The 20,997-nt window shown below is 38.9% G+C and overlaps 1 protein-coding gene across 3 annotated transcripts in view; it reads left to right on the forward strand.

Annotated features, from left to right (window-relative positions):
- The window catches only part of LGR5 (leucine rich repeat containing G protein-coupled receptor 5), a 121,710-nt gene that overhangs the window by 53,046 nt on the left and 47,667 nt on the right, over positions 1–20,997 (forward strand). For all 3 annotated transcript variants that reach the window (XM_059082403.2, XM_067008309.1, XM_067008310.1), the window contains exons 2-3: positions 4,908–4,979; positions 20,065–20,136. In XM_059082403.2, the coding sequence (XP_058938386.1) occupies positions 4,908–4,979; positions 20,065–20,136 (144 nt within the window). The remainder of the gene's footprint in view (positions 1–4,907; positions 4,980–20,064; positions 20,137–20,997) is intronic.

Genomic DNA, 20,997 nt, shown 5'->3' on the forward strand with positions numbered 1-20,997 from the left:
TGGCTGCTTCTGCAGAAGGCAAATGACCTTTTCCTTAACTTGCCACCCTCCCCTCCCAGAGGGGAAGCGCTTCCCCAAATCATCTGAGGGGATGCCTTTCTTATTGGCCAGCAATGTCTCTGAGAGGAGTGACATAATCGGATGGACTTTTCAGGGTGACCTCTCTGGCCGTGGTGTAGAAGATGACCTAGAATGAGGAGGCACAGTAAACAGGAGAGTAGAACAGTTGTCAACAGAGCAAGGACCTGACCAAAAGTAGCAGCCGAGAGGAAGAAGTGAGGCCAGATCCAGAAGCAAGCTTTGTAGCAGAATTAACACTGGGTGCCTTAGGGACAGAGGGACAGCAGGAAAGGGAAAAGTTGAAGATGACTCAGATTTCTTCTCCACTGTCTTTCTAGACCTGACCACAATTCATGCTCAATTAATATTTTGTCAAATGAAGAAAAAAAAATAATAGAGTTGCAAGCAGCAAAGACACTTTCAAGAGAAAGATACTATCTGCTTGGGTGGAACTCTCTACCCAGAGGAAACAATATCTTTAGTTAGCCTCCTAAATTTTGAGTGAGTTGTAGAACTCAGAGAACCCATCCAGAAATTTAGAAAGAGTTATTCCTAAGCACTGTTCACAGCCTTGGCTGAACATTCAAATAACCTGAGAAGTTTTTTAAAATCCCAATGCCTATACTGGACCAACTGACTCAGAAACTCTGGAGATGGGACCCAGGCATCTATATTTTTTAAAGCTCCTGCAATGATTCCAATAGTCAGCTGCTCCCATGGAACTTTGCAAATCCTATTCCAGATTTCTAGATGTGGTCATTAACACAGTGTAGACAAGAGCTGGGTCAGAGACAGGGAAAAATAGTTTAACATATTTGACCATGTTGTCACAATGAATCCTCCATTTCTGATGAAATCCTTTTACCTAGTGAGCAGTTCTTCAAAATTAATTTCAACATCTTGGCAAAAGATGAAAAAAATGAAAGAAATGCATTACATTGCTTCACTGATTTTAGGAAACTGAACCGTGGGCCAGATGTGGTGCAAAATAGGGACTTTTAAAAAATGATAGTTTAAAAAGTAAGTAATGCGCAGACTTGGAACCTATTTTAAGATCCCTTCATTCTGCTAAGGTTATATGTGTTCCAGGGGTCAGAAAGACCAAATGCTATAGAAGAAAAAGTGGAAAAGTTTAAAAAATAATTTAAGAGTGAGAATGATGATGGTTTTTTTTTTGTTTGTTTGTTTGTTTTTGTTTTTTTTTTTTGCGGTACGCGGGCCTCTCACTGTCGTGGCCTCTCCCGTTGCGGAGCACAGGCTCCGGACGCGCAGGCTCAGCAGCCATGGCTCACAGGCCTAGCCGCTCCACGGCACATGGGATCTTCCCGGACCGGGGCATGAACCTGTGTCCCCTGCATGGGCAGGCAGGCTCTCAACCACTGCGCCACCAGGGAAGCCCTGATGATGTTTTTATACAGAGTGGAAAATGTGTTGGAAAAAAGGAAAAGCAAAAAACTAAGGGCAAGTCGAGCTCTAGGCTCCAGCCCAAGGGCTTTCCCACTAAATTCTGCACGGTGACTTGGAGACCTCTCAACTCTGTGAACCTCATTTTCTTCCTTTTTAAGTGGGCAACCTCACCCTGGTGAGCGCCAGCCCTCTCGAGCAGCCAAACATTCTCATTCTGTCATATTTTACTCAAAGTTGAACTGGCTAAAAGTAATTCAAGTCTTGCCCTTCTTGACACGAAGGAAAGAACAGCATTGCTCACCGAAAGGCATGGTCTGAGGACCCCTCCCAGGCCAGGGTTATTTTTTACTAATCCACGACAGATAAGGATTTGAGAGTAAAGGTTTAGAAACTTGCACAGAAATTGAATAATCTGTCAAGTCACATAACAAAATATTGAGGCTTGTATTTTGTATATCTTTGTGTTATTTCACTTTTCTATTAATTAATTTTATAAAAATGTAAGTCCACGGCAAAGTAGTGCTTTTTTTTCATTGGTCTTTTACCATGGACAGCTTGGGAAGCACTGAGCTAGACCAGTGTTACATTTGAACATCAATGCAAAAGGTAATAAATAGTAAAAATAATGTGGAGTACTTATGAATCTCCTTAAACATAAATTTCCTTATTCTATTTAGAGCTTTCTGCAGTAGACAAGATCAGTGTTTGTCCCAGACTGATTTGCACATCACACAGGGAAATACGAGAGGAGCGGAATGTCAGGGCTATCCACACCAGCTGTCTTGAGACTGGTTTGATCTAAGTTACTAATAAACATGCTCCAGAAGCATACCACTCGGTCCTTTTAGGAAATAAGTGGGATATCAGTTAAAAGTCAGTGTATATGCGTTAGAAATATCAAGTCTTTGCAGGGATTATATAGACACTGTAAGGAATCCAGAGACTGTATTGTTTAGTTTAATATATGCCTGTTCAGTGAACTAAACAACTTTGCTACTTCAGATAATTATCTGCACAGGGAACTAAAATTGCGAATCAATTAATCTGGCTCTCTTATCTAAACAGTGCCAGGAAAAAAAAATCAGATTTTGAATATATGGACAATAGAAACTTTTTTAGTCTATATTTTTAGCATTGTTTAGTTTTAGCTTGAGAATATAGCATTTTACCTAGTTACGTCATTGTTTACCAACAATGTTATTAAAATTAATAATTAAAATTAATAAATATTAAAATTAATAACTCTGGGGGGGTGCCATACTCTAAAACATTTAGCAAAATATTTTATCTTCCCTGTACATGCTCATGACTTTTTAAAGGCACAGAGTGAATGATCCTTTAGTTCTTAGCACCACTGATTAAAAGTTAATATATGATAAAGGTATCAAGCTACCAATACTGAAATCTGCTGGTTAGGTGCAATGGTTGTGGCCATTTCGATAACAAGAATAATCCGGATTTTTTTAAAAGCTCCTGGGTGACACTACTTGGCATATACACTGAGAAAATCATAATTCAAAAAGAGTCATGTACCACAATGTTCATTGCAGCTCTATTTACAATAGCCAGGACATGGAAGCAACCTAAGTGTCCATTGACAGATGAATGGATAAAGAAGATGCGGCACATATATACAATGGAATATTACTCAGCCATAAAAAGAAACGCAATTGAGTTATTTGTATTGAGGTGGATGGACCTAGAGTCTGTCATACAGAGTGAAGTAAGTCAGAAAGAGAAAAACAAATACCATATGCTAACACATATATATGGAATCTAAAAAAAAAAGAAAGAAAGAAAATGGTTCTGAGGAAGCTAGGGGCAGGACAGGAATAAAGATGCAGACGTAGAGAATGGACTTGAGGACACGGGGAGGGGGAAGGGTAAGCTGGGACGAAGTGAGAGAGTAGCATTGACATATATACAATACCAAATGTAAAATAGATAGCTAGTGGGAAGCAGCCGCATAGCACAGGGAGATCAGCTCAGTGCTTTGTGACCACCTAGAGGGGTGGGTTAGGGAGACACAAGAGGGAGGGGATAAGGGATATATGTATATGTATGGCTGATACACTTTGTTATACAGCAGAAACTAACACAAGAATGTAAAGCAATTATACTCCAATAAAGATGTTAAAAAAATAAAATAAAAGCTCCTGGGTGAAATTGGCATAGGTGGTCAAAAGACACAAATTTCCAGTTATGCGAGAAATAAGTCCTGGGGATGTAATGTACAGCATAGTGACTGCAGTTATAGCACAGTATTGTATATTTGAAAGTTGCTAAAGAGAGTAAATACTAAAAATTCTCATCAAAAGAAAACAAATTTTGTAACTCTGTGGTGATGAATGTCAACTAAACTTACTGTGGTAATCATTTCACAATATATACATATATCATTATGTTGTACACCTAAAACTCATACCGTGTTATATGTCAATTGAATCATTTTTTTTAAAATAATAAATAAAAATAAGCTCCTTATCTTATCTCAAGATAAATTTTAAGTATGTAGACGCTCTCTGAGATTATAATGGCGTTAGTTCTGAGTCTTGGCGTTTGAGCACGTCATTTTTTAAGTCAACCTTCAGCTGACTGTTGTGTGGTCTTAGTTGGTCTTGAGTAGACTCTGCCTATCGGTTGGTCTTTTGGCCTCTGAGATACAGACAGCATATACCAGTGATGCTGTAGGATTATGTGGGAGACAGTAAAGAAAGAGAAAAGTAAAAACAATAAAATCTAATTACACGGAGTTTCGCTTAAAGCAAAAATTGATTGAGTTCTGCCCAAAGTGGCTTGTTGTTTCCTGTGCCAGGAACTACTGTGCAGGCCCAGCAGGAAGTGTGCTACAGAGCAGGATCGCATTACACCCTTGTTTTATGGTTCATTTCACTTATTTAATGCAATCCGAGAACCTGCAAAAGGAACATGTTCGAAGGAGGGAATAGGCTTTTTGTCTTGTTTTGTTTTGTTTTCTTAAGTTTCTTTGAATCAAAACATTTGTTTTTACAAGGTGCTTATAGTCCCAGAGAAACAGGGCTTCCAGAGTTGCATGGTGAAGACATTTCTCTTTGCCACAAGATTTAAAGCAGGACCCGATGCTGAGTTATGTCTAGGGTGGTTGAGTTATGTCTGTTCCCTTTGCTGGTCTACTCAGGTCATTTTAAACATGAAGAATTACAACCATGCCCATGAATGGTCTAAATCATTTTGAATTCCGTATCAGCTCCTCCTAGGGTCTCTGATTTGATTGAGAGCCCACGATGTTGGGGGGACATGGGAGGAAAGGAATATAGTTAACGTGCAAAAGAGCGATTCATTTGTCAAGCAACAGAACGAGTTCCTTTGGCTGTATTGCTTGCAAATGTGTGAACTGAACAGCTGGACTGCCTTGTGGTGGCAGACGCCGCTCCTCACGCACTGCCTCTCTTCCTCTCCAGAGACCTGAGTATGAACAACATCAGTCAGCTTCCCCCGAACCCTCTGCACGGTCTCCGCTTCCTGGAGGAGCTGTAAGTATCAGCGGAGTCGTGCCGCATCCAGTCAACACTGGACACGTTCTTGTATTTGTCTCTCGTCCTTACTGTGGGAACCAGATAAAACAAGGCAGGAAAGCTGTCAGCACCAACGATTTGGGCACATGAGGAAACACTTAGCTGGGAGGGGGAAAGAAAGAATCTCTTAGGATTCTGGAAATCAACTTATAAAAGGGTTTACCACGAAGCTACAACTTTCTAAGGTGAGACTAAGCCAAACAAATTAAAAGTTTAAAACAAAAAGCTGTTTAAAAGAGCTGGATAGCTCTTTGGAAATAGTTAAGCAGCAGGATATTAGAAGTTTGAATACGGGTTCGTGTTTATTAAAATTGCAAGTAAAGCCATAATCAAAAACAAAAATTGCCGCTTGGTTTGGCTTATGACAGGGAGAATTGAGTCCTCATTTCATAGCACCAAAACTTCTTGTCCTAATCACTTTTAATTACTGTTTTCCTACTTTTAAATTGAGCTTCCCTGAAGGCTTGAACTGAAAACCATGAAATCCACAGAGGACTTAAAACTGGTCTCTCCCAAACTCACTGTCAGAAAATAAAATTTGAGTTTTTTAAAAAGGAGGAAGCTAAAATTAGCTAATGATACACAGAGGAATCTTGATTAAGTCTGGTAATCACCTTCCAGAAGATGAAAAAGAACTCTATAAACCAAAATCTGCATTTAAAAATTCATTTGATCCTCTTATTTTTTTGAGGGACGGGGAGTTAGGGGAGGGATGCACCGTCATCATAGTCTTCATGAAGAAGGTTTGGCACCATCAGCTAAATAAATCCTCTGACTGTTGATTAAAGGAATTGTTTAGGCAATGACCTCTTTTGAAAATACCCCTTTATAATTCCTAGAGTAAGGGTCCAATTTGGGGGGCAATTTAAATTGTTGATGCACCACACGATCCACCTTGGGAGGTGGAAAGAACCATCCATCACAACCAAATTACGCTACATTGATCATTCTTTTTCAAGAGGATAATATTCTCAAATTTCTCCCCTTTAGAGTTGGATCTATATTTATTTTTGATGGCGTTAGCTTTCTCACAAATGTTATTATTTTACTACTGAAATCAGCTGAACATGCCCAGATTGTTATCGAGGAGTATGGTGAAAAAGCTTAGATTACTAGATTATACAGCAAGTTTTTATTATTCAAAAAATGGATTTTCATATTGGGTTGTCCAGGCTCCTCTTTTTCCTCTTCTCTTTTCTCTCTGGCCATTTCTGTTGCCAAAAAATTAACCCTCATCAGGACTGGGACCAGGTCTGTCCTAGTCTTGGCTGGTATGTAATGAATAATCAATACATTTCTGATGAATGAATGAATGAACTAATGAGAAAGCAAAACATGTAAAAGGAGCTTCTTAAACTGGTTCACCACCTTAGAAAACAAGTAACAGATTAGTTGACATTAGCCAATATTTTTAGATTATTTCTAGTAAATTTCAAACATCAGCATTTTTTTGTTTACATTCTTCTCACCTGCCCTCTCTCACCATAGTTAATATACAATACTTAGTCTTGTTTACCCCCATATTTCTAAAATATGCATTCCCAGTGCGTTTCTCTTTAAATTCCTTATACTATGCAATGGCAAAAGGCTTCCATTCTCCTTCAACATACACCTCAGCTTTAGACTACAAACCAAATCAATAAATAATTCACTTCCCCAAGGACTTTGTTTAATCGCGTTCCTCCCTTGGTGACCCAATTCATTCAGAATAACTCCTCTTTCTTCATGAGGTGAGTGTTAATTTTCATCCAAGACCAGTTCTTCAAAAGATAATCGAGAGAAAAAATGGGAAAAAAAAAAAAAAAAAAAAAACAGGGCGAAAGAAGGGGAGGGAACTACCATTTGAAAAGCCTATTTTTACAAATTACCTTATTTTTATGTCTCTGGAAACTCCATCAAGTATCTTGACCATGGAATCATAGATTTCAGAAGTAGATGGGACCCTTTAAAGACTATTCATTCCATTTCCTCCTTCTATTCTGAAATTCCCTTTGCTGAGCTAGCCAACTTGCTGAATTTAAAAGCAAGACCACTTTCCCGTATATAATTCTGTGCTGCATCTAACTGATGTTTTGAAGACATCATTATTCATTTAGTGGCAAAAGTGGATAATATTTATAGAACCTGGAAAAATGATCAACTCTGCTTGGTCTTGTGTTGTGGGTTTAAACACACACACCCATTTAGCAGAGCATTTTGATCACGCCTTTGTTATGTGCTGATTGTTTCCATTAGACTCAGCTATGTTTAAGTCTGTATTCTCTTCTGGAGTATAAGATCTTCAAAATAATAATATAATTATAATGACAACAGTAATAGCTTACTCTGTGACAGGTACTGTGCAAAATGTTTTGCACACATTATCCCACTGAACCCTCTTAACAACCCCATAAAAGTAGATATTATTATTATTCTCACTTAAAGATTATAAAAAAAAAAAAAGTACAGAGAAAACAAAGAACTTACCCAAGATAATGGAGTACATAAGTGTCAGAACTAAGATTGAAATTCACTTTCAAAGCCATACTCAGAAAGCAGAAGGAGGCTTCGGAATTGTACTTCATTCATCTGTGCTTTTCTTTTCCCCAATAGTACCTAGTGTAGTGGTTTGCACAGCTGAACGCTTTAAACTCTTGTTAAACTGAGCTTCGTATGATAGGTGTGTTCATCTGTCTGTGTCTGGGTATATGTGAGGGAATGAAAAAGAGTGAGACAGAAAGCAAGAAAGAGCTGTCTACCCAGCAGGGAGAGATTGGATATTCAGGTTATTCATTCACTACCCTCATATATTGGCTCTGAGAAAAGTATTATCATAATTTTCAGGTGCAGAATTTCACCAATTTCACATTACTCAACAGGAACAAAACCTTAGTTTTTATTTTTACATATGCATAAATATACTTAAGCAGCATGTTTTATATAGGTTTCGACTGGGCTGGCCAAAAAATTCGTCCTGCTCTTTCCATAAGACCTTATAATAAATAAATGACTTAATAATAAATAAATGAACTAATAGATGACCATCCATACAGCTAGAAACAGACATTTAGATATCTGTTATTGTATGTGTTACATCTGTGATTGTGTGTGTGTATCTTTTGTTATGACAAACTGTTAAAATGTTAAACTGTTCTGAAAGTATTCTTTTGTTCAGTTTACTCAGCTCATCTCTATGCTTTATTCTTTATCCATTCATTCAGAAACTGGTACTGATATTCTCAATGATATTAAAAAAAATTCCCACCACAAAACTCAATTTTTTTTTTTTTTTTTGGTGCTAGGCGGGCCTCTCACTGTTGTGGCCTCTCCCATTGCGGAGCACAGGCTCCGGATGAGCAGGCTCAGCGGCCGTGGCTCAAGGGCCCAGCTGCTCCGCGGCATGTGGGATCTTCCCGGACCGGGGCACGAACCCGTGTCCCCTGCATCGGCAGGCGGATTCTCAACCACTGCGCCACCAGGGAAGCCCCACAAAACTCAATTTTTATAAAACACTACTAATAAAGCCAAGTTACCACTCTTCCCCTTAGCTCTAATTGCCCAATTATCCTCTCCCTAGTTTAATCCATCTATGTCATAAGCTGTGTAGACAGTCATGATTCATCTCTCATCCATCACTGGTGCCGTGTTTCAAAATCCTCTAAGAATCAATAAAGCCCTAGAGGTATCCCTAAGGTATTTTTTAAATATATTGTAACCCTGGAGAAAGTGGCTATGTGGAGCAAATATTTAAGAAGAATTAAAGCCATCACGATTAATGGTCCTCTTCTCTTCCTCCTGACCTTCTGGAACACTTCCTACCTGTGTCACATGTCTTGGTACGTTCAAGTCTTGTTTGTTATTTGTTACTTTTGTTTTGTGACTCCCCAAGGTGACCAGGCACGCACAGGCCAAACACCGTGCTGGTGCAACACAAGGAAGAGAGAGAGCCTTTTTCCTAAAAAAAAAAAAAATTCCGAGTGTGGTTAGGCTGTGTGCTGTGTAGGGCGGAGAACACCGTACCTAGAAGCGGAAGCAAGCCCAGGACTCCTGTCCGGACTCTGCCACTTAGTAGCTGATAATCCACTTGACCTCCCTGGGCCTCAGGGCATGATGGTGAAAGCCCACTTGCCTGTTTTGAGATTCTGAGGATCAAATGAAATGATGATGAAAGAACTTTGGTAAACTCTAATTTACATATTGAGTTGTGTTAGCGAAATGAAAACACTTTCAAGAGGATTCTCACTTCCTTCCTTCCTATCTCATGAGCTTGATATTGGAGTAATCCCAGGGATCCAGGATTTGTGAACGAAAAACTGTTTCCAACCATGAGTTTTGGCGGATATAGGCAACCAATGCAGATAGTTTTTACCACGTTTGAACATCCTGAGCAATAAGTGCATTTCGCTCCAACAGTATCTCTCCCAGTCCTATTTCTTCAGTCCTACTAAGGACTTCACGTTGATGTTTGCTATTTGGACAAATAATAAATCCCACATTTGGTCCATCAGAGTGTGGTTCAGGTGTTAGGAACTAAAAGATCGTGCCTAATGCTGACATGTACAAGTTCCTTTAAACTTAGATTGGTAGCTTGATTAAACCAGAGGGAAAAATGAATTGTTACCATTTTAAACAGTCTAAGTTAAAGGTCTTTGTTTCCCAGTACTATTTTAAAATCTTCCCAGATTCTAATGCTATTGGAATCAAATTTAGGAAGGATTTAGGAAGGAAACCTGAGATGCTCTAGGGAGGTTTGTTTTTAAGTTACTATTATTCCCTGGAACTGTTTGCTCATATTATGGTTGGCCTTAAAGAATTTCTATTTAAATAGTAGATATCTATTATTTCAGATGAAATTAGTAATAAGAAATACCACCAAACTTCCTGAAAGTACAGTCTATGCTTGTTACTTCTACTTCCTCATCATGTTGCTAAAAATAGTGAGAGCTGTCCTGCCTGTCTTTTGAGATTTTTGTTTGAGGATCAGATGAATTGATGATGAAAGGACTTTGGTAAACTCTAATTCACCTATTGGATTGTGTTAGTGAAATGAAAACACCTTATTGCCCATAAATAATCTTCCTGACCCTTGGCCTTGTCAGAGTGCTCAGTCTCTCCTTTTCATAGATCTGGTAATTGATTATAAATGCTGCCTCTTTACCTTTAAAATCTGTATTAAAATTTTTTAAAGAATTAATTTAAAATATAAGAAAAGAGGGGTTCCCTGGCGGCACAGTGGTTGAGAGTCCGCCTGCCGATGCAGGGGACACGGGTTCGTGCCCTGGTCCGGGAAGATCCCACGTGCCGCGGAGCGGCTGGGCCCGTGAGCCATGGCCACTGAGCCTGCGCGTCCGGAGTCTGTGCTCCGCAACGAGAGAGGCCACAACAGTGAGAGGCCCGCGTACCGCAAAAAAAAAAAAAAAAAAAAAAAAAAAATATATATATATATATATATATATATATATATATATATATGAAAAGAAAAAATGCTGCCTCTTTGAAACATTTTTTTCTCTAGTGTTATTTTATGTTCTCTTCCAAATGTCTATTCATACAGCTCGATATAGAGATTTAGATATCTGTCCTTGTGTATGTATGTGTATCTACATATATGTGTGTATGTATATATATGTGTGTGTATCTACATATATGTGTGTATATATGTGTGTATATGTGTGTGTGCGTGTGTTTGTGTGTGCATGTGTGTGCATGTGTGTGTGTATATTATATGTGTATATATATATATATATATATATATATATATATACATATAATATATACAATTGTAATGGCGATAGGGGCACTGTTCTTAAAGTGCCCTACCTCTCTGCCTCCTCTTCTTTTTCTCCTTAGCCTTCTTTTCTCCTCTACCCCTAACTCCTGTAACATATAGACATTCCCTAGATTGCCTCCTTTCTCAGTTCTCTTCAGTTCATTCATTCAACGTATATATATTTAGCCAGTGGGGACATAAGAATGAATATGACTTGCTACGTTTCATTCCTTCAGTCAACAAGTCCCCACTCCAGAGGAACTTACAATCTAGAGGCGGAGACAGATGATAAGCAAGGAAACAAACATGGATGATATTTGCTGATTATGACAAGAGTGATAAAGAACACAAACATGGTTAAGTAGAGAATAAATAACAAGGGATGACAAGGAGGAAAAGTGTCTCAAAGAAGGTGACATCTGAACTGAGATCAGGAGGATGAGGGGGTTGGTGGTCTGCAGAGCTAGCGTAGAGCGTGTCTGGTAGGGGAATAGTGTGAGCAGAGGCCCTTAGGTAGGAAAGAAAGTGATATGTTTGTGGATCTGAAAGAAGATCAGGGTGGCCAGAGCAGAGTGAGAGGGAGGGCAGGTGACAGGGGATGGGGCTGGAGAGAAAGGCAGAGGCCAGATCATGCAGGAACAATCAGGCTATGTATAGAATTCAAATAAGAGCAATGGTAAGCCGTGGAGGATTGTATACAGCTAGTGCAATAAATAGGGTTTATGGTTTATAAAGATTTCTCTGATTTTTATATGCAAAATAGATTGGGGTATTACGGAAGCAGAGAGACCTGTTAGGAGGCTACGAACTCATTAGGAGACAACTACTGTTGTCTGGGAAAGAAAGTCAAGATTTGAACTACCTCTGTTATGTAGATGACGCCCAAATCCATATTTCTAGTTGAGATCTCTTCTGTCTTTGACTGCTAGACCAGTGGTTCTCAAAGTGTGGTCCCTGGACCAGCAGCATTGGCACCACACGTGAACTTGTGAGAAATGCAAACCCCAACCCATGTGCCCCACGCCAGCCTAATGAATCAGAAACTCTGAACTCAGGACACTGCCTTTAGCAAGCTCTCCTGGTGATTCTGATGCATGATGAAGTTTAAGGACTGCTACTCTAGGCCAATTGTTCTCGAATTTTAGTGACATCAGAATCACCTAAAGTGCTTGTGAAACCGCACATTGCTGGACCCCACCACAGAGTTTCTTCAGCAGGTTGAAGGTGGAAGGGGAGGATGTCAAGAATTTGCACTTATAACAAATTCTCTGGTGATACCAATACTGCAAATCTAGGGACCACACTTTGAGAATCCTCCACTACCCGATGACACCTCCACCTACCCCACCAATACTTTAAAACTCAGCAAAGTGCAGAACCAGATTCATTCATGAACACACAAACCATCCTCCACAACAAGATTTTTCTCCTGCCTTTGCTTCTCACCATCAGCATTCTTATTATCCAAACTTATGATCACTGTGTCTGTCACTGCTTTTGCATCTGTCATTCTTTCTCATCTCCTGTATCAGCCAGTTTCCAAGTCTTAAAGCTCATAATTCCGCATTGTCTTTCCCATTTGTTCACTCTATTTCATCACCACCTAGTTCAGGTTCTTACTGTCTCCTCTGGATAACTGTTCAAATTTGTTGACTAATCACCTCTCCTGATTCTCCCAATCATTAACAATTGAATCATTGTCTCCAGGGGATGGAGACCATGAAGGTCTCTAGGTGATCTTATCAGCATGAAACCCTGAGGACTATTTCAGAGTTTCCCACCTTGCATAGGCATTAGAATCACCCAGAGAATTTTTAAAACTACTAATTACCACGGCCTATTTCCAGAGATTCTGATTTAATGGGTCTCAGTGGAGAACCAGACATCATTCTTTCAAAGCTCTACTGGGGGCCGAGACCCACTGGGATATATGGAAGCTTTACAGCAGAGGAAGAGAGTCAGGCACTCATCATTGACTGGATCTAGGGACTGAAAGGAAGTCTGAAGGTGCAAGATGACTCTGAGTAAGGTTATAACATTAGGTGCTAGGAGACGAGTGAGGCACTGTCAATAGAAACAGGAAATTCAAGGGGAATAACTGATAGTTTGGAGGCAAGAGGATGTCTGGTTCTGGGTTTACTAAGTGCAAGGTGCCAGCAGGACATCCAAATGGGAATGTCACGAACAAAGTTGGAATGTGAGTCTGGAGTGTGATGATTCTGTTCTAGAGATAATGATTGGAAAGTTGTTTACAAAGAGGTGATTACGGAAGGTGCTGGAGCAGATGAGGACTTTGAGAGAGGGTAGAGGCTCTGTTTCCCAGTATGGGTCTCTATCCATATTAAAATCACCTGGGCTGCTTATTAAAATGCAGATTCCTGAGTCGTTTCCCCCAGAAACTCTAAGTCACTAAATCTGAGTTGGGGCCTGCCTGGGGATCTGAATTTTTGATGACTCCTAAGACAATGGCAATGCACACTAAACTTTGAGTGCCACTAGATGAAGGAAAAAAGACAGGTGTGAGGACAGAAACTTGAAGAACATCTATGTTTGGAGGATGAGCATTAAAAGAGGGGTGAACACAGAGAAAGAAAAATATATAGTATCACTTATATGTGGAACCTTAAAAAAATGATACAAACGAACTTATATACAAAACAGAAATAGACTCACAGACATAGAAAACAAACTTATGGTTACCACAGGGGAAAGGGGGTAGAGAGGGATAAATTAGGAGTTTGGGATTAACAGATACACACTACTATATATAAAATAGATAACCAATAAGGACCTACTGTATAGCACAGGGAACTATAGTCAATATTTTGTAATAACCTATAAGGGAAAAGAACCTGAAAAGAATGTATATGTGATATATATGCATGTATACGTATAACTGAATCACTTTGCTGTACATCTGAAACTAACACAATATTGTAAATCAACTATACTCCAAAAAAAAGAGGGGCTAGAAAAGAAGAGAGGGAAACAACCAGCCATAGTCATGAGAGCAGAAAGATTATACAGGATCTGGAAGGCAATGGGAGGACTTTGAATAAGAGGCAGTGAGCAGGGCTTCGCTGACGGCACAGTGGTTAAGGATCCACCTGCCAATGCAGGGGACACGGGTTCAATCCCTGGTCCGGGAAGATCCCACATGCCGCGGAGCAACTAAGCCCGTGCACCGCAACTACTGAGCCTGCGCTCTAGGGCCCACAAGCCACACTACTGAGCCCAGGTGCCACAGCTACTGAAGCCTGTGCGCCTAGAGCCTGCACATCGCAACGAAGAGTAGCCCCCGCATGCCGCAACTAGAGAAAGCCCATGTGCAGCAACAAAGACCCAATGCAGCCAAAAATAAAAATAAACAAATGAATAAAAATTTAAAAATAAAAAGTAGATTGTAAAATAATGTTAAAAAAACAAAAAAGAGGCAGTGAGCAACGGTTTTCTTATGGCCAGTACCTCAAGTGATGCACTCATTTGCGTCCCTGGGTTTTTCCTGTTTCAGATTGGTTGTTCCTGATCAACCCAAGCTCCAGACCAACCTACTTTTGACCAAAGTTATGTTTAAAACCTCAAATATTGGAGCCCAAATGCTATGGTTGAACCAAATTCTCTTGTGTAAACTTTTCTACGTAAGCATGAGCAAGTAGTCCCAGTTTCCTTGTAAAAGGGGAATGAATAATCATGTCACTTGTTTAATGTGATTTTTAAAATCACTAGATAACACAATGTATATAAAGTACTTTACATTGTGCCTAGAACTTGTAAGTTGTTTTACAAAAAATACATACTATTTTTGTGACCCAAAGGACCGTACATGGCATATTGAAAGTGCTCAAATAAATTGCTGAGTTTAAATTTGATGCATAATGAAGAAGGAATATTTTTCAGCTGTTTCTGATCTGTTTATGTAGTGGCTAGCCAGCGATCTTGCAATAGTTAGGCCAGACCTGAAGTAACTCTAGCACTCTGGCCAACTGTCTTTGGAAGCAAGATCAAATGATCCATCAGTACATATTAATTCAGCTCCCTGCTCTAGGCAGGCAATAAGATTCTTGACCTTAAGAGCCTATAATCAAATCAACTAGACTCCATATAAAATGGTAGAAAATGAACCTTTATAGACAGCATTGTATAGAATATAACCTGTAGGAAAGTTGCCTGTGGACTGAGGTAATTAAGAATACTTCACAAAGGAGTTGAAAATTGAACTTCATTAGTCTGTGGTTAAAGAAACCATGGGGCCGTATAACCACTAAAGGATCTCCCTGTTGACCTGAAGAGTTCACTTATTCAGGGCAGTGGTCTTAGCCCTTAAACATTGAAATCTGATGTTTTTGATCTTATGTAATAACGAAAACAAAATGGACAGTTCATAAATACACAGTTTAAGAAGGAGTGATTTGGGGCTGGATTTGACCAATTAGATATACTTAACTTATTGGGGAAGAAAGGGTTTTTTTAAATCGCAATTTCTTGCATATTAAGAAAGACACTTTTTTTCTACACTGAGAAGATCTGTGGATTGTCATAATCCTTGTATACAAGCCTGCTGAATAGGCTTCAGCAAACCTTACCAAAGATGAATGTCAGAGGGTTAAACGCTAAGTATCTGGGCCCTTCCAACTAGCACAGGCATCTTATGAAAGAAAACCTACCGTGGTGAACTGAGTCAGTTACAGTGATGATGCATTACTGCCAGTGGAGGCAAGATTAAGAGATTACATCAGACTATGAGTTTCATCCTATTTGTGTCTAACACTTCAATGACCCAGACTCTTGGCTTCTGTATGCAGGAACCCAGAGCCAAGCTTTAGTCAATCGAATTGAATTATGAATAGTCAATTTGAATGGACTAGTATATTTGCTCTCATCAGTTTGTCTTTTGAAAGTCACTAATTACAATATTAGTATAGTTTATGCTAACTTTATTTTAGGAGAGTTTTTCTTCAAGTGGGAACATTTTGACATTTCAGAAATTTTATGTTTAAGTGATAGTTTAACAACAATTATTCAGGTAATTATAAATCAGAAGAGTAAAAAGAAATTCAGAAATAGGAACAGAGCCACTGAAGTTAATATTGGAAATCATGAGACAGAAAATAGTACCAGAAAACTGGAAACAGGCAGATCTTAAGAATGGGAAAAGGGGGAAAACTACTACCATTAAGCCTGATGTTAGCCCTTACCAAGTTTCTGATACAAATTAATTTAGCATGTATAGAATGTGTGCCCTCTAGATCTCATGTACTTTGTAAAAGTTGGAAAATAAAGCAGTAATTACTAGAGGCCAGCATGAAATTGCTAAGTAGTCTGAAATGCCTTCTTTTAAATTATAGGGGCTGTCATATTCAAGTTCATTTTGCTCTGATTATTTAAGTAGCACTGCTGTTAGATAGCTTCCATGCTCTCCATAAGGAAAGACTAGATTACACTTACATGAAATCAGGAAAGAGATGATGTTTTTCATTTTACATAAAGCTTTTCTGAACTTTGGTGTGTGTATCTTCAAAATATGGGCATAATAACCTCTGATCTACCTCCTGATATAAAGTATGAGAAAGTGATTTTTAAATGTTGGTGACATGTAATAAAGAAATCTTAATAAACAAGAAAAATATGGGTGGAGGGAGGATACGGGAGAAAAAATGAAGGTAAGGAGGAAATGCATGTGTAACAAAAATAACTGTAGGGCAGAAAAAGACTTTAGTGGAAGAACCCTATCATTTTTTAAAAATAAGTGAAATAAGGGAATTCCCTGGCAGTCCAGTGGTTAGGACTCAGCACCTTCACTGTGGTGGCCCGGGTTCAATCCCTGGTTGGGGAACTAAGATCCCGCAAGCTGCACAGTGTGGCCAAAAATAATAATAATAAGTGAAATAAGGTCCAGAGAAGTTAAATGACTTGTGTGAAGTCTTGCAGCAAGTTAATAGTGAGAAAAAAGTAAGCCAAAAAGGGAAAGGAAAAAAAAAACACAAAAACTAAGAGTTAAAAGACAAATGGGTTCTTGGAAGACATGACCTGGAAAGCCTATTAAAACTCACCAGGCCCTTTCACTTACCTCTGGAAATACTATTCAGCCAAGGGGACCGATGTTGGACCGTGGTTGTCTGCACAGTAATCTTCCCGAGGGTCCCAATCAGAGAACAGGGTCAAGTACCTCTTCAACTCTCAATGCTCATCCCATTTTGTTCTCTCACCTCTCTCCCTCCAGACCAATGTCCGGAGAGGAGAAATCAGGGCCCTCACCTGAGTGCTTTGCTCTCATCCCACCATTTTACAAAACGAAGCTACCAAAAACAAACAAAAAAACAAACAAAAATAACCTTGGATTCCTTTAGAGATTCAAATTACTGTAGAGATTCAAAGAAACATACATTCTCAAAAATATTTTCGTTGGTTGTTACAACACCCAAACCTCTGCTTATTTGATTTATCTGAAGAGGAATGTGTCTACTGTAACTTACTGATTTTTTTTTTTTTTTTTTTTTTACTTTTTATGGCAGTTAAGTCAGTAAAACTAACAATGATAGGACAATTTGAGTCTTCTATATGGAGAGGTATCTTTAAGGATAAAAAAAATTTTATATGATATAAAAAATATAAAAGTTTTTCCTATTAAGTTGTATCTTATTATAGAAATGAAGATGATGAAAGAGACATTTCTGTGAAATAATTTTAGAAACAGAGAGAAAAACAAAAACAAAAACCTTCCAGCCAAATGGTATGTGGGTCTCAAGGGTTGGAACATAGTTGCCCAGAGATTTGTTAGTTCAAATCTTCACAGGAAAGATTTGTGTGCAGTTCTCACTATTTGTGTACTCATTTATATAAAAGTCTTTTTTTCCCTATAGTTTATATGTATTTAATTTTTTAACTGCTAAAACCATCCCACGTGGTAAAGAAATGAGGGGAAGGGTGCAATGATTTCCTCAAATTGTGGTTTTGGACAATGAGATATATCTTCCACCAGCACAACAAATAACTAATAGCCCGTCATAAATTCCTTTGTTTTAAGACAAATTCCCCTGATAACACAGGTCAGTGGTTATACAGATTAGTTCTGAATATAGTCTACAGCTCTGAAAGTCCTTGCCCAGAAAAGAAGAACAATTCTTGTGAAGTGAGCTATGATTCAAGAAATGTAACAGAAAGGTATTTACCCTAACAATAATTTAAACTAATAAAATAAATAAACAGAACGTTTTTACTTTCTCCTTTTCATTTCCAAAGTCAATGAGTCAGAAACCATCAAGCTACTTGATCACATAGCAGCAGTAAGAGTCCATAAGCCCCCATTTTCAGGCTAGTTTCTAGAACTCAAAAAATGTACTGTTGAAGTCATGACTATGAATAGGATAGTTAAAGACATTTTGGCTGAAATAACAGTTCCTGGTCAGTTTAGTCTGACCAGTTAAGCCACCTGTGATCGTCAACCAAGTCTGAGTCTGTCTTAATTCAATGAACAGCTCTTTTATAGCACAGTCCTATGCAAACCATGTCCTTCAGTTTACATATAGTACTTTGGATAACTAATCAGATGCATGTGGGTTATATAGAATATAACCATAAATATGAAATGTTGGCTACCTACGTTTCACCTTGACACAAATGGTTTGCCATGTGGGATTTTTCTTTCTTCTCCACCGTATTCCACCGCTTACCTCCTCCACCACAGCTGTGTTACACCAGCAGCTCCTGTTTGAACTGCTCTAGTCGCCTCCTGTGCTTCCACTTTTGCCCCCAAAGTCTATTCCCCCTTTCAAAGGGTCCTGTCAGGGACTTCCCTGGTGGCACAGTGGTTAAGAATCCACCTGCCAACTCAGGGGACACAGGTTTGAGCCCTGGTCCGGGAAGATCCCACATGCTGTGGAGCAATGAAGCTTGTGTGCCACAACTACTGAGGCCGCGAGCCACAGCTACTGAAGCCCGCGTGCCTAGAGCCCGTGCTCCGCAACAAGAGAAGCCACCACAATGAGAAGCCCACGCACCACAACGAAGAGTATCCCCTGCTCACCGCAACTAAAGAAGGCCCACGCACAGCAATGAAGACCCAACGCAGCCAAAAATAAATAAATTTATTTTTTTTAAAAAAAGGGTCCTGTCAGAAGGACCCTTTTATAACACGGAACTGATCACATCACTCCCCTACTCGAAGTCCCTACTGTGGCCTCCAGAGCCCTGTGTGGAGTGACTCTGGACACTGCTCCAACCTCACCTGCTGTCACTCTCCCCCTGGTCATTCCACTCCAGCCATGCTGGTCTTCTTGCAGTTTCTGGACCACGCCAGGCACACTCCCTCCTCAGGCCTTTTGTACCACTGATCCTTTCACATAGGTCCCTGCATGGCTCAGTCCTCTGCTGAAATGCCCTCTCAGCAGAGGGGTTTCCCCAACCATCAACCGTCGTACCTGTAAATAATAGCCCATTTCGCCCTCACAACCACCGCCCATGGCTCCCTCTCTATTCCCTTGCCTACTTTTTGTATAAAAAATAATTTTTAAAGGAGAGTTTTCTTTTTTAAATTTTTTTAAATATTGGAGTATAGCTGATTTACAATGTTGTGTTAGTTTCAGGTGTACAGCAAAATGATTCAGTTATACATATACGTATATCCATTCTTTTTCAGATTCTTTTCCCCTATAGGTTATTACAGGATATTGAGTAGAGTTCCCTGTGCTATATAGTAGATCCGTGCTGGTTATCTATTTTATATATAGTAGTGTGTATGTGTTAATCCCAAATTACTCATTTATCCCTCCCCCCCACACACCTTTCCCCTTTGGTAACCATAAGTTTGTTTTCTATGTCTGTGAGTCTGTTTCTGTTTTGAACAGTATGGAGTTTCCTTAAAAAACTAAAAAGAGAACTACCATATAATCGAGCAATTCTATTCCTTGGCATATATCCGGAGAAAACCTTAATTCGAAAAGATACATGCACCCCAGTGTTCATTGCAGCACTATATACAATAGCCAAGACATGAAAGCAACCTAAATGTCCATCAACAGATGAACGGATAGAGAGTTTTATATACGTAGTGTAAGGTATTAAGTGATTTATTGTAAAATAGGTAATTTATTATATTTCTTCTTAGGCCCTTCTTTTGCCAGCTTTTTGATTAGAGATTTAAAGAAATTTTTTGCAAAATATAACAAAACAAGGTTCTTTAGAGTTGCTTTTGGCATTCGTGGTCTGCACATAATTGTACTGCATTTTTAACAACTAAATGAATTCCACATGAAGAGAGCTATGCTTACTCTCTCTCCTCTCCCTTGAAACCCGCAGACGTCTTGCCGGAAACGCTTTGACATACATTCCCAAGGGAGCATTTGCTGGCCTTTACAGTCTTAAAGTTCTGTAAGTAAACCGGGTATTGTTTGTTATAATTCTGATTTTAGTGTCAACTGGATGCTAATTAACTTGTAAAGATTGAGTTCCTACAATAAACTATTTAGAGTCATGGGATAATTCATCTAAATTCCAGTCTGCCTTCCTTGATACCATAGAAACATGTGATACCTGGCTGGATTTGTGTGTGAAAAAACTTCATCTCTCCTTTTCTAACCTTAATGTCGAAACTTTGTTTGCCCCTAAATAACCAACTTATCAACTCAAACTTGTGAAAGCGTATTTCCCTTTCCTTTTGTGCTATAAAGTTGGGGGGAGTTTTTTGAGTCATTTTGATTCAAGTGAATAAATCACTATTATGCTGACATAATGAGACCACAGCCTCAAACCATTTGCAGAATGTGTTTCCTTGTTATGCACTGAATAAGGATCAGGTAAAAAAAAAAAAAAAAAACAAGTTTATGTTCCACTTGTGAATAGATGTAGAAAAGCCTAGTGCATAGTAGATACAATGAGTAGTTGTTTAATTGAGAAATGTTAATTCATTGAGACTTGTAAAAAATGGGCTTTCTTCCTATTTAATGTCCAACTTCCTAATTTTCTATCAGAAAACTCATTATTACTGATACCTCCTTTTTCTAGTACCTATTGTTTAATTTTCTTTCATTTTATTCTTTGTAGAAAAGAAAGGGACCTTGGTAGAGAAACTAGATAACACAAGTTGAAATTCATACCAGGGAAGTTTTATCTCAGGGAAAACCACCTGATTTTATCTCCTTTGAGATAAAAGTTATAAACTCTAAAAAGGCATTTGATGTATTTCTGCTTAATAGAAATTGCATTTCATGGACCTTAGGGATGGATACATAG

Source organism: Kogia breviceps, chromosome 12, assembly GCF_026419965.1.
Source record: "Kogia breviceps isolate mKogBre1 chromosome 12, mKogBre1 haplotype 1, whole genome shotgun sequence".
NCBI classification, from domain to species: Eukaryota; Metazoa; Chordata; class Mammalia; order Artiodactyla; family Physeteridae; genus Kogia; species Kogia breviceps.